The sequence below is a fragment of the Notolepis coatsorum genome, assembly GCF_963971535.1.
Source record: "Notolepis coatsorum genome assembly, chromosome: 10".
NCBI lineage: Eukaryota > Metazoa > Chordata > Actinopteri > Aulopiformes > Paralepididae > Notolepis > Notolepis coatsorum.
Window position 1 is genome coordinate 42,897,439 of NC_140174.1, and position 16,927 is coordinate 42,914,365.

At 46.5% G+C, this 16,927-nt stretch overlaps 1 protein-coding gene across 1 annotated transcript; it reads left to right on the forward strand.

Moving 5' to 3' along the window:
* Positions 1-1,643: 1,643 nt before the first annotated feature.
* Positions 1,644-11,321, forward strand: LOC311235556 (endothelial PAS domain-containing protein 1-like; the record flags this gene model as incomplete). Its single annotated transcript, XM_084323025.1, has 5 exons — positions 1,644-1,709; positions 1,929-2,095; positions 7,331-7,437; positions 7,903-8,071; positions 11,187-11,321. 5 exons carry the CDS (start codon positions 1,644-1,646, stop codon positions 11,248-11,250), a joined length of 573 nt encoding a protein of 190 aa, XP_084179151.1. The 3' UTR covers positions 11,251-11,321.
* Positions 11,322-16,927: the final 5,606 nt, after the last annotated feature.

Here is a 16,927-nt window from a genome sequence, read left to right on the forward strand (position 1 = left end):
CGATTGAAGGGAAGTCCCAGTATAAAAAGCCTCTGAGGCGCTAATCCAAAACTATGACAGGTGCGCGCTGGAATTGATACTTGCTCCAAAAACGTGTGGCGGGGAATGCACCAATCAACACAGCACCTTAAAGGAGCGGAGCGTGTGGCGGGGAATGCATCAATCAACACAGTACCTTAAAGGAGCGGAGCGTGTGGCGGGGAATGAACCAATCCTCACAAAGATCAACACTTAAATCCAAAGAGAAGAGGGTCTATACCAGAGAAAACAAAGTAGCAAGGAGCCAATGGCCGACATCAGCTAAATAGGCTAACTGCAAATAGAGTAGCCAGGTACTGACACCAGGCCACACACCGTTAGCTACTACAACAGCTAGCCGGCCCGTTTGGCTCCCGAGAGAGAGAGAGAGAGAGAGAGATATATCCAGGGCGGGAATAGAATAAAGTGCATTAAAAACTCACCAAACGTCCAAGAGGATGGAGACAACCGCGTGGAGTTGACGAAGTTCATCTGCCGAATGACGTCCTCTTCATCTTGGCATAACAATGCTGCACGCGCTCTCTCTAGGTTAGCTAACGCTAGTTAGCCTTTAGCTAAGCTAGCTACTAGCCGACATCATCATGGCTATCCCGACTGAACCACACGTTAGCACTCGATATTATAATGTAGCTAAAGCTAACTAGCTGTCCCTGCCTTTAGCTAAGCCGACATGGCTAGCCTGACTGAACTGTCTAACATGCAACAACTTTCATCTTCAGTCCATCTGCCGAATGACCGTCCTCTTCGTTTTGGCTGGCATAACTAAGCATAACCTCCAAAGCTGCACGCACGAAATAGTCAAACGCAGCTGACGCACGCCGGCGTACACATGATGTAACCCCTCCCTTCGTTGAAACCAATAGTATGTCTGCTGCAGAGCCCCAGAGCTCCAATAGTGAGTATGTCTGCTGCAGAGCCGCAGAGCCAGGAACATTCTACAAACGTGTCTAATGTGAAATATATAAGCATATAAGCAAAACTAGATTTTAGGTCTGTGATGAAAAAGGGCCTCGCGGGAAGGGGGGCCTCGCAAAAAATTAAAAAAAATTTAAGAAAAATAATAAAAAAAACACAATAAAATAAAAAATATTTTATTTAAAAAAATTAAAAAAAAAAATGTGTGCTAGGCCCCCCTTCCCGCGAGGCCCTGTGCGACCGCACTGCTCGCACACCCCCTGAGGCGGCCCTGGCTCTATCCCCCAGCTACAATGAGCTCTGAAGCTCCGAAACAAAGCTAGCTGGGGTAATGCCATTAGAGGCGATGATTTGGGGATATGCGGAGCAAGGTGTCACTAGAAGCACCTACATGACATGCGAATGCGTCCTACAAAACCCACAAAACCCTGCATGCGTCCCACGAAACATCCATGTATGAGTGAGTGTCCACAATGTGTCAACAATTAGCCCACATATAGCCCACAGCAGCAGTCCTGTCCACTGTGGGGAATAAAACAAATAACATACAATGATATATTTATCTAAAATGCTAAATACATCACAATATAAAATGTAGGTCATATGATGTAAGTGTGTTAGTGTAATAGTAGTGTGTGTTTGTCCCAGCGGGGCGGAGGTGCATGCATGGTGTCGAGATAAACTTTATGATGAGGATGAAGAGCACCATCACACACACAGGAAGAGCCACCAACCTCAAGTCAGCCTCTTGGAAGGTGAGAGGAGCACTTGTATAATGTCATGGATTGATATCATATTTATACAATCTACAAGTACTAGTCTGAACCTCTTTAGACTTCATAGACCGAGTGTCATTCACTCTCTTAGCCACCCTGCCCCTAGTGGCGGCTCACATGCATGGCACTTTGACTTGTGTTTAGAGAATCTACCACAGATACTTTGCATCTATGACACGTGTGTCCTTTTGTTGCCAGGTGCTCCGCTGTCAAGGCCGTGTGAAGAACATGTGTCCTCCTCTGTCCTCCTTCACATGTCTCCTCCTCACCTGCCAGCCCCTCCCCCTCCCACATAAACTCTTCAACAAAGGCACCTTCACCAGCCAGCATAGCATGGACATGAGGTTCACACACTGTGACCACAGGTAATACCAGCATAGCATGGACATGAGGTTCACACACTGTGACCACAGGTAATACCAGCATAGCATGGATATAAGGTGCACACACTGTGACCACAGGTAATACCAGCATACAGTAGCATGGACATGAGGTGTACACACTGTGACCACAGGTAATACCAGCATGTATGAGACGTCAGGACCATTAAAAGTACACAACGCAGAGGTGTGGATGGAGAGAGGATAACACAAGAAGACGTGATACTGGCCGAATGATCAGAATCTAACAGTTGGTGCAGTTTGGACCCGGATATTGCTTGTTTTGAAGTTGGTTGAAAGCAAGAGACTATGTGCAGTGCCGAGGCGTGGAGGGGTAGCCATGGACGCGAGCCAAGCCAGCGAGCCGAGCGAGGCCAGCGCCATGGACCCAGCGAGCGAGCCAAGCAAGGCCAGCGCCATGGACCAGAACAACTGACGGTGAAAAGGAAAAAGTGAGTCTCAACAACTTCACAAGCCAATAAAAACAAACAATAGTGCATCCGGAAACATATTTAGTTTGACACAGAGAGAATGCCAGCTGTAATAGTGTGTTTTGGGACAGAGCAGAGCGGCACAGTTTTTGTTTTGAAAATCGAAGGTGTTATCTGAAAGGGAACCCAAACATTCATAAATGACGAAAGAAAGCAAAATAGGGCAGAAGGAGCCATAAAGGCGAGATGAGGAGAGGGGGGGGGGAATGCTGAACGAGACGAAAAATTGTTATGGTGGGACTGTTGTCATGGCAGGAGGAAAGCCGAAAGGAGATTGTACCAGTGTGTATTATGTCCGATCAGGCAAGAGTATTAGTCTGAGATAGCGTTCCCTAATAGGTAGAAAATAGAGTGTTTGAGGCATTAAAGGGACAGTGGAAAAAAATAAATAAAAAGGGTCAGCCATTAGGCACAAAGACAAGATGGCCGCAAAGGGCCACGAGGAGGATGAGACAAGATGGCCGTGAGCCACGAGGAGATAACAACAGATAAGAACCAGGAAGTGACACGTCAACTAAAACACCATAGAGGAGGAGTAGGTCGCCACCTAGTGGCGGAGGGGGGGTAGTGCTGGGGAGTTTTCATTACCCATAGGGGAATATTTAGATATAGGTCTGTACTACCATCTAGTGGCGGAGTGGGGGAGTGATTCAAGTTTAGAATCTACTGGGAGAGGGTGGATCTATTATAATAATAATATTGATATACAGGTTAATTAAATAGAGTTTAATCATACAATGGATTAAATAAGAATTGCACAGAGAGAGGAGGTGCAGTTATTTAAATGGGTTAATTATGGAATAAAGAGGGAGTTTGAATTCTAGTGGGGATTTCTCACACATAAATAGGCAGAGTCTTCAGACGACACGTCACCAGAAGAACTGGCGCGCGCTGGGGGTCAACCTGGGATGAAGAGATAGGGCGACGGAAGTGGGAATCGGTTAGCTGCTGGTGTCACGACGGAAGACAACAAACAGGGACAGATATGGGTGTGGAGAAGGTCGTAGACTAATAGAAAACACAAGGGTCGAGTACAGAAAACTGCTGGTGTTGCGTTTCTGCTTTCAGGGTCTGGAGATGACCGACCGCGGTGGAGACGACCAGGAGACAGACTGGAGGAGGAGGAAGCAGCAGGGGCCAGGCACCGCAGCCTGGTACACAGATCATCTACAACAAGAGGGAGGAGACGGCGGCGGTGGGAGAGCAGATGTGGAGTTGACAGCCAGAGACACTGAGCAGTAGCAGACCAGGGAAGACATTTTTGCCTAGGGGACCGCGCCCTGGAACGGGGACCAGCTCAGGAGAAGAGCCGTCGCTGAAGGGGCCCTTGCCCTAGAAGACAGGGCCGGCCCAAGATGGGGGGTGTACTGTAAGAGGGAAGGGAGCGCTCTGATTTGACGTGGGGTGTACCTAAGTAGGGGGGCCAAAGGGTTTAGGTGTGTTGTCTGAAAAGGTTGCAAATCTGTGTCTTTCTCTGTCTCTCTCTCTCTCTCTCTCTCCTCCCTGACCGTTGTTTATCCTTCCTGGTTTAGGTGTGATGCGTGTAATGGAAAACAATAAGGCAAAACAGCAGACGGAGGGGCCCTAATTGTTATGAGTCTATTTTTGGGTATAATTAATTGAAAAACCAAGTAGTCTGTTGATTCTGAAGGTTGATTAAGAATCAAAGGGGGGAATGAGAGAAAACAGGGTTCTGGGGTGTTTTTCAATGTATGTGATGTATAGATTGGGGGGAGATGGTAGCATGTAACGGTGTCAGAGAGGTCGAAGTGCATGCAGACGGTGATAGAAGAAGCGGTTCAGAGGCATAGCCAGCAGAATGTTTAGCAGCCAGCAGAATGTTTTGAATTCGATCTAAGACACAACAAGCTGATACCGTGGCAGGGCACAGAGGCAGAGCGCGATGGCGGTTTTGACAGTAATGAAATGTTTTGAAATGTGTGAAAGGTTATTAGCAGTTGTCATGACAGCGCATGACAACCAGAAGAGGGGCGGGCCGTCGTTACTATGGCGAAGGTCCTATAAATCTAACAGTGTTTCCGGGTGTAAGCCAGACCAAGAGCGGCTAAGGGCAGACTACAATCTGACTAGAGACTCTCTCCTCTCATCACAGAGAGGGGGGGGGGGGCAGGAAGGATGCCACATTATTAGCTTCGGCTACCACGAGGATGGTCTTGGCTAACGACCAGGCCTGACCACCATTGGACTGAATAGCAGAAGGACGATAGCAAGGACGATACAATTTGATAACATCTGATTATGAGGTTCTGTTTATTGAATAAACAATGCTCTTCCAAGAAAGGTATTACGCTGTGTCAAAGTGTCGAATTCTTACGAAGGTGGAGTATTATTATGGTTTGCGGATCGCACTAACGGGGAGAGATAAGGATTGTATCAGCCAGTGTATGAGACGTCAGGACCATTAAAAGTACACAACGCAGATGGGGAGATGATTACACAAGCCAAACAGATGAAGATGTGATACTGGCCGATTGATCAGAATCTAACAATAGCATGGACATGAGGTTCACACACTGTGACCACAGGTAATACCAGCATAGCATGGACATGAGGTGCACACACTGTTACCACAGGTAATACCAGCATACAGTAGCATGGACATGAGGTTCACACACTGTGACCACAGGTAATACCAGCATAGCATGGACATGAGGTTCACACACTGTGACCACAGGTAATACCAGCATACAGTAGCATGGACATGAGGTGCACACACTGTGACCACAGGTAATACCAGCATAGCATGGACATGAGGTGCACACACTGTGACCACAGGTAATACCAGCATAGCATGGACATGAGGTGCACACACTGTGACCACAGGTAATACCAGCATAGCATGGACATGAGGTTCACACACTGTGACCACAGGTAATACCAGCATACAGTAGCATGGACATGAGGTGCACACACTGTGACCACAGGTAATACCAGCATAGCATGGACATGAGGTGCACACACTGTGACCACAGGTAATACCAGCATAGCATGGACATGAGGTGCACACACTGTGACCACAGGTAATACCAGCATAGGATGGACATGAGGTGCACACACTGTGACCACAGGTAATACCAGCATACAGTAGCATGGACATGAGGTGCACACACTGTGACCACAGGTAATACCAGCATAGCATGGACATGAGGTGCACACACTGTGACCACAGGTAATACCAGCATAGCATGGACATGAGGTGCACACACTGTGACCACAGGTAATACCAGCATAGGATGGACATGAGGTGCACACACTGTGACTAGGGATGTCCCGATCCGATCTCGGGATCGGGGGCCGATCACGTGATTTTCAGAAGATCGGATAAAAAATGTAATCAGATTTTTTTTTACAACTTAAAAAAAAAAAACATCGACAAACATGACCATGTTCACATCTTAAACTCATACTGAGGCCTTAGTTTTGGTTTTAAATTGCATATCATCATTAATTTATTTATTGTCACACAGAGCAGAAGAATTTTGCCAAAACAAACGCATTTCCTTTGATTTAATTATACATCAAATGATTTATGTCAAGGATGAGGGACATCCACTAGTTGCAGAACTTGCAGAATGAAGTTAACTTTTCACCTGGATAACGTCAACATTCAGGGTGAATGTAATGTGAGCCACCTCGAGCCCCTCGAGGGACTATTGAGGCAACAGTCTCGCTTCACCAGTTTCTGACGAAAATGCGTCAAATCGGTTACTAATGGCAAGGAGCTCGCCACTAACGCAGGAGATGCTGGGTTCGAGCCCAGCTCTCGGCGTTGCTACTGGCTTGGCTGGTCGTCCATACTAACACAATTGGCAGTGTTAGGGGTGGGAAAGCCAGTGGGTGGGGATTGGACGTTGTGGACAGCGACTCCTACAGGTCGGTTGGTGCGCCTGTGCAGCAGAATCAGGAAGTATCGGGGGCAGCGTGAGCCTCCCACGCGTTACTCCTCGCCACTGAGAGATCTCGCTGTTCAGGTGAAAAGATGAGACTGCTGCCTCCTCGTGTACCGGAGGGGACACGTGATGCAAGGCTTGGTCCTCACTGCAGCCGACCAGTGGGAGGCATAGTCTGGCAACGTTCGAGACAGGGGAGGGGAGAATTGGCGAGGCGAAATTGGGATGGGAGAAAAAAAGAAAGAAAAATATATATATATTTTTTATAATTTAAATTTTTTTTTAAATCGGTTACTAATGTGAAAGATCGGATTGGGAAAGATCGGTATCGGTAGATACTCAAAATCACATGATCGGGATCGGATCGGGAGCAAAAAAATGTGATCGGGACATCCCTAACTGTGACCACAGGTAATACCAGCATAGCATGGACATGAGGTGCACACACCAGCACACATGCATAACACAGTGCTATCGCATGAACACCTTTAACTTGCTTTGGTGAAGGTTTACATGGTTCTATAATTCTATAAATTCTATAATTATGTGCTAAGGAACTCATACGTCGTGGGCTCAAGAAACCTCCGCAAACCCATTGGATAATTTAGATTCATTCCTATCTAGCTCGAAATGAGGCTGTTTATTTGTAAACAAATTGACCTTTTGGAGCACAGCGATAGTAAACACACACTCACGTCAAATGATTCACTATTGGATAACAATGGCAAGCTTTGTAGTCTTCATCCTGCGTCTCCTACTGAATTAGCAGAACTATCCAAACTATTTCTCTTGGGTGTGTGTGTGTGTGTGTGTTGCAGAATGACAGGGCTTTTAGGGTACTGTCCAGAGGAACTCCTCGGCCGCTCAGTGTATGATTTCTGTCACACTCTGGACACAAAATGTCTGACCAAGAGCCATATGGACTGTGAGTACATACACACACATGTACACACACATGTACACGCACACGCACACGCCCCCACACACACACACACACACACACGCACGCACACACACACACACACACACACACACACCAACACACACAGGCTAAAATGTCTTCACTTCTTCCAAATGTCTACCCTTATGTGTGGACTCTGAACAAGTAATACAAGCACACACATTACATAATTAATACTTTATTCATGTCCACACAAACAGACAAGTAACACAAACAATGCAAATACACAATATATTCAGGCACCTTTCAGATACATAATTATGCGCTTAATTGACAATCCGGGTGATACGAACAGCACAATTGGACAGATGGCACATGTATGTCTCTCTCTCTCTCTCTCTCTCTCTCTCTCTCTCTCTCTCTCTCTCTCTCTCTCTCTCTCTCTCTCTCTCTCTCTCTCTCTCTCTCTCTCCCCCCTGCTTCCTCCAGTGTGCTCTAAGGGCCTGTCAGTGAGTGGGCAGTACAGGATGCTGGTGAGAGGAGGAGGCTATGTTTGGGTGGAGAGCCACAGTGCTGTGGTACCCAGCGCCCCTCCATCCAAGTTCACCCTCAGCCCTGGTCGCACTGTCTCCATCTACTGTGTTACCTACGTCCTCAGGTAGGGGGCGCCTCATCCCGTACTGAAGTTAAAATTATACTTTTTCATGATAAAATATTGTTTCTTTAGTAAGATAATTGGCGGAATTTGGCTGGAGTTGGACTGAAGAAGAGAAGATCCTGCCAAAAGTGATGCACGAAACAGAGTGAAATTCCCCATGTGAGCTCCTCCTAAAAGCCTAAAGTTATTACTTCAAGAAATGAATTTTTCGCTGCCGTTTTCTCCTACCCTCCATGTTTAAACAATTCTGCGTGCAGAATTTAAAACTCAAAAGCGAGGTACGTACCGAACCGTGGTTTTATTAATTTTTATATCCACTTTTTCTCCTTATTTTTCTATTTTTCTCCCATCCCAATTTCGTAATTCCAATTCTCCCCTCCCCTGTCTTGAACGTTGCTAGACTATGCCTCCCACTGGTCGGCTGTAGTGAGGATAGAAGCCTTGCATCACGTGTCCCCTCCGGTACACGAGGAGGCAGCCTGTCGCGTCTTTTCACCAGACAGCTCGAACTCTCAGTGGCGAGGAGTAACGCGTGGGAGGCTCACGCTGCCCCCGATACTTCCTGTTTCTGCTGTACAGGCGTCACCCAACCGACCTGTAGGAGTCGCTGTCCACAACGTCCAATCCCCACCCACCGGCTTTCCCACCGGCTTTCCCACCCTCTAACACTGCCAATTGTGTTAGTATGACGGCCGGCCACGCCGGAAGCAACGCAGAGAGCTGGGCTCGATACCAGCATCTCCTGCGTTAGTGGAGAGCGCCTTGCCCACTGCGCCACCCGAACCGTGGTTTTTGTGTACCGTTACACCCCTACTGTTGAACATCTGCAACATTTAAATATGAAAGCAGCTGACGATGTAACATTATCTTGAGTCGTCAGTTTCAGTATTGACAATTCTGTAAAAAAAGTTGTTTTATTACTGGACCTCACAATGGAACCAGTGATAGCATGCTTTTCCAATGTTTTACTTACCCTACCACTACACATATATTGGACTTTAAATACATTTTTCGAAAAAGTGGTCATCACTGGTTGCAAGCAGGCAGCCATGATAGAAGAAAGAGATCTACGCACATAAAACATTCTGTGCAAGGCCTCTATTACAACGTTCTATCTGAAATCAAAGTCTGCCGTTTAACCCTAAAGAAACAACCCAGTACAGTGCATGGATTTGCAGCAGTCAAACAATATACAGTAACTGGACACTTAAAGGAACTCGCCAACATTATGGGAAATTAGCTTACCATCTCTGTGCGCTCAGTAGAAAGCTACAGTATCCGGCTGCAAGCTAGCCTAGCTTAGCACAACTTAATGGAAGCAGATATGGACGAGCTAGACTAGCTATTGGCCAAAAACAATAGCTTAGGCTAGTGGTCCATATCTGCTTCCATTCATTTGTGCTAAGTTAGGCTAGCTTGCAGCCGGATAGTTTTCAAATTTTCTACAGAGAGGAAATTGGTATCTATCTTCTCATCTGACTCTGGAGAAGACAGTGAGCACATTTCCCATAATGTTACCGTGTTCCTTAATTTAACACTTTCTCCGCCAATAACGTCATAGAACGGGTTTCAAGTTCATGCGAATTCTGCCAGATCACGGCGTACAACTTTATTCTGATCATATTTCATATTTTCGCCATGGTATTCATATTTCACTCACGGATCCTTGTCTGATGTTGTCTGAGCCGGCACAACTCTGCAACGCTTCAATACTGCCACCTGGTGGCTGATCGGCGAGTTGCCAAACCGGATATGCCCGCTGGAGCTCGGTCCGTCCCCTAAATCCGTCCGGACACTCGTTTATCATCCCAGGACTCTAGCCACACACCGTGGATATGGATCGCTGCCATACCTCAATAATCCACATGATTTGGGTTGTTATTATTATCATACAAACCGGAAATGGATCGCCTCGATCCCCATCACATAACTGGGATCTGTTTGCTCCAGTATCATCGCCCAACGCTAAGAGGAAGCTGCCGTGAGTTTCAGCGTTTTTGTTTATTATTATCCATACAAACTGCTCTGATCTATATATCACCCATACTACATGAAGCATTTAACGATGATCACAGAATTATAAACGCCCCCCCCCCCCCCCCCCCCCCCCGTTCACCCGCGCATGATCAGTCATAACGTTTAGGACCATGTACAGTTGAAATTTTAATATAGCGTCGATCGGTATCAAACGGCATTTGATAATCTAATATATGCATTTATGCCTATATCTCACGTTCTAGGAATTATTGCAGAAAACGATAAAAACATATTTATACTCTAGACGGTATTTTCGTATGAATGTGTGAATGAAAAAGTAAAACGTTCCTACATCCTGAACGATAGATAATCGATGTTGAATGGGCCATAGTAATGTCAATTTAGCAATACAATTTAAAACGTTATAGCCCTGCAAAGAAGGTAAACATCTCCATAGACTTACAGTGCTGGCAGTGATCAAACATTGATGGATATAAGCGTGGCAGTTAATGTGTTAAGCAAGCAAAATCCAGGGTCTGTAGCACCCATTTCATCCATACTATTACCATTCATCAACAAGTCACGCATGTATACAAACATACTGTACATATATTGTGTTATTGTTTTGTAACATTGAAAGGTCTCTAATGGATAATATAGTTCCTGTTCAAAATCCTGAAAGCTTAGTCTGTCCCTTAAGTGGTTCACATCTCCCTTGTTTATTTGGATGTAATTGTGGAATAACTGTGTAGACGATGTAATAGTTGTGGTATTTATCGCTTCTGCTCTTTACTATGATAGCTAAACACCCCCCCTCAACCAACTGCCAAACTGTTATGTCTTTTGAAATGGCAGAGGGGACAGAGAGCAGAACTGAGAGTGTCATCATGTTTCCTGTGGTGAGACCGTAGTGGCGTAGTGTATGATTATGTACAGTGTTACCATTATTTATCATTAGTATGTGTTTGTGTCTGTGTTTGTTTGTGTGTGTGTATTTGTTTGTGTATGTGTGTGTGTGTGTGTTTGTTTGTTTGTTTGTGTATATGTGTGTGCGTGTGTGTATGCATTTGTGTGTGTGTATTTGTTTGTTTGTGTATGTGTGTGTGTGCGTTTGTGTTTGTGTGTTTGTGTGTTGTAGTAGAGTGGAGGAGCCATCCTTGCAGCTTTCTCTGGACCAGGCCGTCTGTAGCCATGTGAGATGAGGCCAGAACGTCCACATAATGATTTCTGTGTGAAGCCTTGTCTTTTCACCACACTATGCTACTGAATAAAAAGACAAATCATTCAAGAATACATCTGCATCACATTCCTGTGTCTGTGTGTGTGTGTTTACCCCCTGCTTTAGAAGGTATCCAGCTGTGTGGTGCTTTCACCATTTGCTATTTCGCATCCCTAGATTAATTAAACCGTATGTTTTCAGAAGGGATGCGAAATGACACCAGTAAAACGGCTGCATCTGGGAAAACATCAAATGAAAGCAAAGGATTCTAACTGTGGTTAAAGCGGCTGTAGGCAATTTGAGAAATTATCAAGAGTGCGTTTACCTGCCCAGCAGATATAGCGCAAGCTCTGCATAACTTTTCAAACATGATTGATTGATTGAAAACTTTATTAAAATATTGCAGAATATTGTTTATTAAAACAATACAGTGGGGGTTGCGAGCCGCCGCGGGGGGGGGGGGGGGGGGGGGGGGTCGCGTGTTGCTTTTTAACAGCGGATGAGTGCAAGAATGTGACAATGTGACCATGTGACCGCGGCAGCGCGAGAGAGCGGCAGTGCGGAAATAGGCTGTCTATTGCCATTCTCTAAGACAAACGCTAACCTTAACCAGCTCCTTAACAGCGCCTAAACTTAACCCTTCTAACCTTAACCAACTCCGAAACAATGCCTAACCTTAACCTTAACCATGCCTTAACCTTAACCTTAACCATAGAAAGAATATTGCCATTCTCTAAGACAAACTCTAACCTTAACCAGCTCCTTAACAGCGCCTAAACTTAACCCTTCTAACCTTAACCAACTCCGAAACAATGCCTAACCTTAACCTTAACCATGCCTAACCTTAACCGGCGAAAGAATACACGTAAAAAAAAAATAAAAAATTGATGGGATTCAAACTTGTCACCAACGGACCGCAGGATTGCAGGACCGCAGCGCTGCCAGGTGAGCTAAGCTTCAAATGAAAATCATGGCGGATTACGGCTACATAATTACGCAAGCTCTGCCGCTCCGCTCTGCGGCTGTCGCAGCCAATCAGGGAAAACGCGGAAGCACTCGGCAGCACTCCTCCGCTGTTAATAAGCAATAGGCGGGGGGGTCGCCAGATGACAAAAAATTAAAATAATTTTTTTTTAATGCAGTCAGGCCACTGAACTTAGAAGCAGGCCAGGCCAGTGTTTCTAGTTGCAGCAGCGCAATAGTTAGATAACCTAGGTGGGGAACAACCAGGAGATCACTGCAACTCACACAAGTTTGATCTCAAGTGACTACCTGGTCAAATAAAGGTTAAATAAAATAAAAATCTCTCTCTCTCTCTCTCTCTTGCTCTCACACACACACACAAAGGGAACCGCATGTGATTGGTGGAGGCGGGACCCTTACAAAAAACTGTTGTTGCTAATCATTGACACATGCTAGCCTGTAATAATCCCCCCCAGAAAAATCTACTTTGCATTTGATATATTGCAAATATTATGCCATCACACACACTGGCATTTAAAGGGTTAGAATTATAAAATGAATGTGGTGTTATGATCAGGGCTGACATTACAATCTGACATTACAAAAAAACTGAAAATCCATCAAAATCAGTGTTGTTGCTAATCATACATATGCTAGCCTGTTTTTTAACTAAAAGTTGTGATGCCATCACAAACACTGGCATTTAAAGGGTACAAATACAAAAATTCCTGCACCAGAATGCAGGAAATGAAGTCTTTGTAACGAAACATTTCCTGGTGTGGGACCCCCAGACCCCCTGCTTAAAAAGTGGCCTGACTGGGGCTATATTTCTGAATGATTTCCCCAGTCCGGCCCTGGTTAAAAGCCTCCAATGCTTATTAGTGTGTGTGCGTTTGAACGTTTGCATGTTTCAACCATACATTTCCATTTATAAAAAAAGAAATTATAATTAAAAAAAAAGATTTCCTCCTATAATAGTGGGGGTCGCGGCTCTCTGACACCGTTATTTGGGGGTCGCGGCCTGAAAAGTTTGGGAACCCCTGCAATACAGTACAGCTCAATTCAAACAACTGCTAAAAGGATGAAGACCAGAAAGTGGGGGGGGATTTTGACATTTACAGGGGCCAGTTTCTAATTAAAGCCACCCGTAGGTGCTCTTTGAGAGCGGTTTTGAAGGAGGGTAGGGATTCACATTCCTTTACGACTGTGGGTAGGGCATTCCACATTTGATTTGATTTAGATTTGAAATCTTTATTTCGAACATGCAATGAATACAAACAAACAATAACAAAAGCAAAATTGCGAAACGTGTTTAGTCCCTTGTTTGAGCCGAATCTGGGTTGAACGTGATTTGTGGAACTCCCTCTGGTGTTGTGGTCTTGGACTTCACTGACCTTTAGGATGTATTTCGACAGGTACATGGGTATCTTTGTGGTTGTTACGCACCCCAGTAAGGTGACGCAACACGAGGCCACAGACAGGGTAGGTGAGGGTGCAGTGACACAAAACCACAGAAACTATTTGCAAAATAATAGTATTTATTTCACAAAAGAACCAAAACACAGCAACACAGAGAGCAAGGAGGACTACCTAGTGGCACCAAATAAAATAGTAAAAGGAAACGAAAACCCACCCTCCCCTTTACAGGTGCTGAATGCCCAAAAGTACAGGTGGTTGTGCTCACTCTAAAGCTGGTGTCTTTAACATCAGGTCACCTACGACGTGATGCAAAATGTAGACCCAGGGTATCTTCCTGTCCTCAATGTCCCTGTGTGCGAAACAAAACATTAATACACAAGAAAAAATTACCATAGGCTGGGTGACACAAGGGAAACAAATATACAAAGGGTTAATACAGAAATGTACAGCAAACTATAAAGAACACCAAAACACAATGAAGTGAACCAGAGCTTTCACCAGCTCTACCAAATGTACCTAAGAACCAGAGCTTTTACCTCTGAAGAGCCACTGCTCTATATACCTAAGAACCAGAGCTTTTATCAGCTTTACCAAATGTACCATGAAGAACCAGAGCTTTTACCTCTGAAGAGCCACTGCTCTATATACCTAAGAACCAGAGCTTTTACCTCTGAAGAGCCACTGCTCTATACCAAACGACACACAGAGAATTATCACCAAAGACACAGAGAGACACCCACCACCACAATGAGCCAAAAGAGCAAACTAACACTGCAAAATGGGATATATAAAGGAAGAGTGGATTGATTGCAGATCAGCTTCAATTGCCGTTGCACTGGGGTGAGTTGCTGATTGACCAGCTGCTGCTGCAACTGGGAGACACCTGAGAATGGGATATGTTACACAGGAGGGAGACAAAAACAGAACAACCAAAACGTAAGGTTATGTATATAACCAAGTTCTATGAATACTGGTGACGCTCAGCGTCAGTCTGCACTAACCTCACTTCGTGCCTAGCACTGAATAAAAAACTCCACAATGTACCTTTACATACCGGAATCCGTCTGGCCACACCCCTATCCGCTTACCTTCATAAGCAGGTGTGTGGTCACCTACTCGCCTCCTTCCCAAACTTTCACCACAAGGCGAGGTCAAGGGCCGCAGTGGCGTCCTGACGCTGAGCGTCACCAGTATTCATAGAACTTGGTTATATACATAACCTTACATTCTATTTCATTCTGGCCTCCGCTCAGCGTCAGTCTGCACAAGAGGAGCTGAGCGGAAGCCAGAAGCTCGACAAATGTACCCCGCTGAGGCCCCCCACAACCATCAGACCGGAGAGGACAGAGCCCCCCCGACCCTCCCTAATGGAGGGATACCCTCCCTATTGGAGGACGGGAGGGAGACGGATCCGACCGTGCGAAGAGGAACTCGAGCAACTCAACGCACAGGGTGAGCAGACCCTGGCTTGACCCCACGACTACGCACACGCACAACCCGCATGCCACCAGGGAATGAACGGAAGGAACAAACCTCGTTACTGCCCCCAAAAATCACGCAGTCAAGAGCAAACTCAACGCCGTGGCAAGGCCGTAGCAGCGGAGCGCGAAGGAAGACCCAGACCCCCTGAAAGGACTGGATCTCCTGGAAAAAAGGGGGCCCGGAGAGGTCAATGACGCCAAGCATCAAGACCTCACCAGGCGGTCACTTAGTGACACCGCCCCCCACATCGCCAGCGTATTCGGATAGGGCCCCTCCAAGAGCGGGCCCTTCCCCCCATTAGTACACCGCCTGGCACACTGACCCTGCAACACAGGCAGTCAGCATGGCCGTAACTTTGAAGCACTCAAAAGGTTAACCATAACGGAAGCAGGCAGTGCACCGGGGAAACCAGGCAGCAGGCTGTAGACCCGAGCCTGGAGCACTGCGGACGAGACAGGCGCCAAAGGGGTCAACTGAAAACAGCCCCCCGGCGGAAGGGGCGTATGCTGGCATTGTTGCGCACCATGACAAATCCTCCATAAAAAAAAACCCACCCAGAGGGGTCGAGGCAGAGAAGGCTGACACGATTGGCAGACGTCATGAACGTGCAGGGGCACACTCAACCGGGTAACCCGGGAGTTGACTCTGCTCCAACACACCAGGGAATCAACCACCCTCTTGGTACCACAGACGGTGGTTGTTCCTATAACCCCTCAAGAAAAAACTCCAAAACACACCTGCGGGTATACACCAGCTATACCGCAGTACAAGTGTTTCAGTTTCCAAAAAGGGTTATCCCAGGCCTACGGTGTCAACGAAACATTACTTCGGACCGGGCCCGGTGGCTCGGGAAGCACACAGGGTTACCAGAGGAGGTCCAGAAGACCACCCCAACAGCCCCCTCTTCGCCATGCGTGAGAGAGGAGCGAAAGAAAGGAGAACCAGCCCCTTATGATAGTGCCAGGTACAATGTGTACCCAACAAAGGGTCTCCATAACGCCTAACCCTGTGACACAAGTCCCTAAGGGTACCAGAACAGCAGATCTGCGTCCCCGGCGGACAACGGGTTAACTGACCTGGACCAGCGCGACCAGAACCAGTCCTGTGCCCTAACCACGCCGACATGCCCACTCCAGGAGAGGGGGTAGGTATGCGTGTCGATCTAAAACATGAAAAGAGGGCGCCACCCAGACGGTCCCATTTGTACCACGCTCAGTGGCCCACCCCAAGGGTGTGAGACCCCTCTACCTATGTTCTGATCTATTCCGTTAACATCCCCCAGATCTGAACGAGAATTCATCGAGACAACCTAGTAAACTGGCGCTCGGAAGAGACAAACTCCATCCCAGTTGCCCTATAAAAACGCTGTTTTAATAACGAGCAACCAAGGCGTACTAGCCCCCTGCGTGATTCCTATCAGAAACACCCCGAGCCAGCACTATGTACGCGTCGAGACCCAAACACATCAATGGATAGTCTAGCAAGACACCAGACATTGTTCCTCCAAGTCGCCTGGGAGAACGACAAGGAGCCGTCGTGCTTCATGTTCTTTCCTCTTTTTATTTAAAAAAGAAAGAAACACAGACTGACATGAATCCCACGTGACGCAGCTGAGGGTACATTTTTTTTCATTTTTACATCCCGCCACCCTCGCCACAGGGAGGAGACGGGAATCCCCAGAGAGACTTCCCACGCGAGCTGTATAGATTGAAAAGAAATATTGCAACATTGAGCTATGTAACACTTGGGTTAGGGCTCTCCGAGGAGGAGGCACTGAACCAATACACACTCAATAA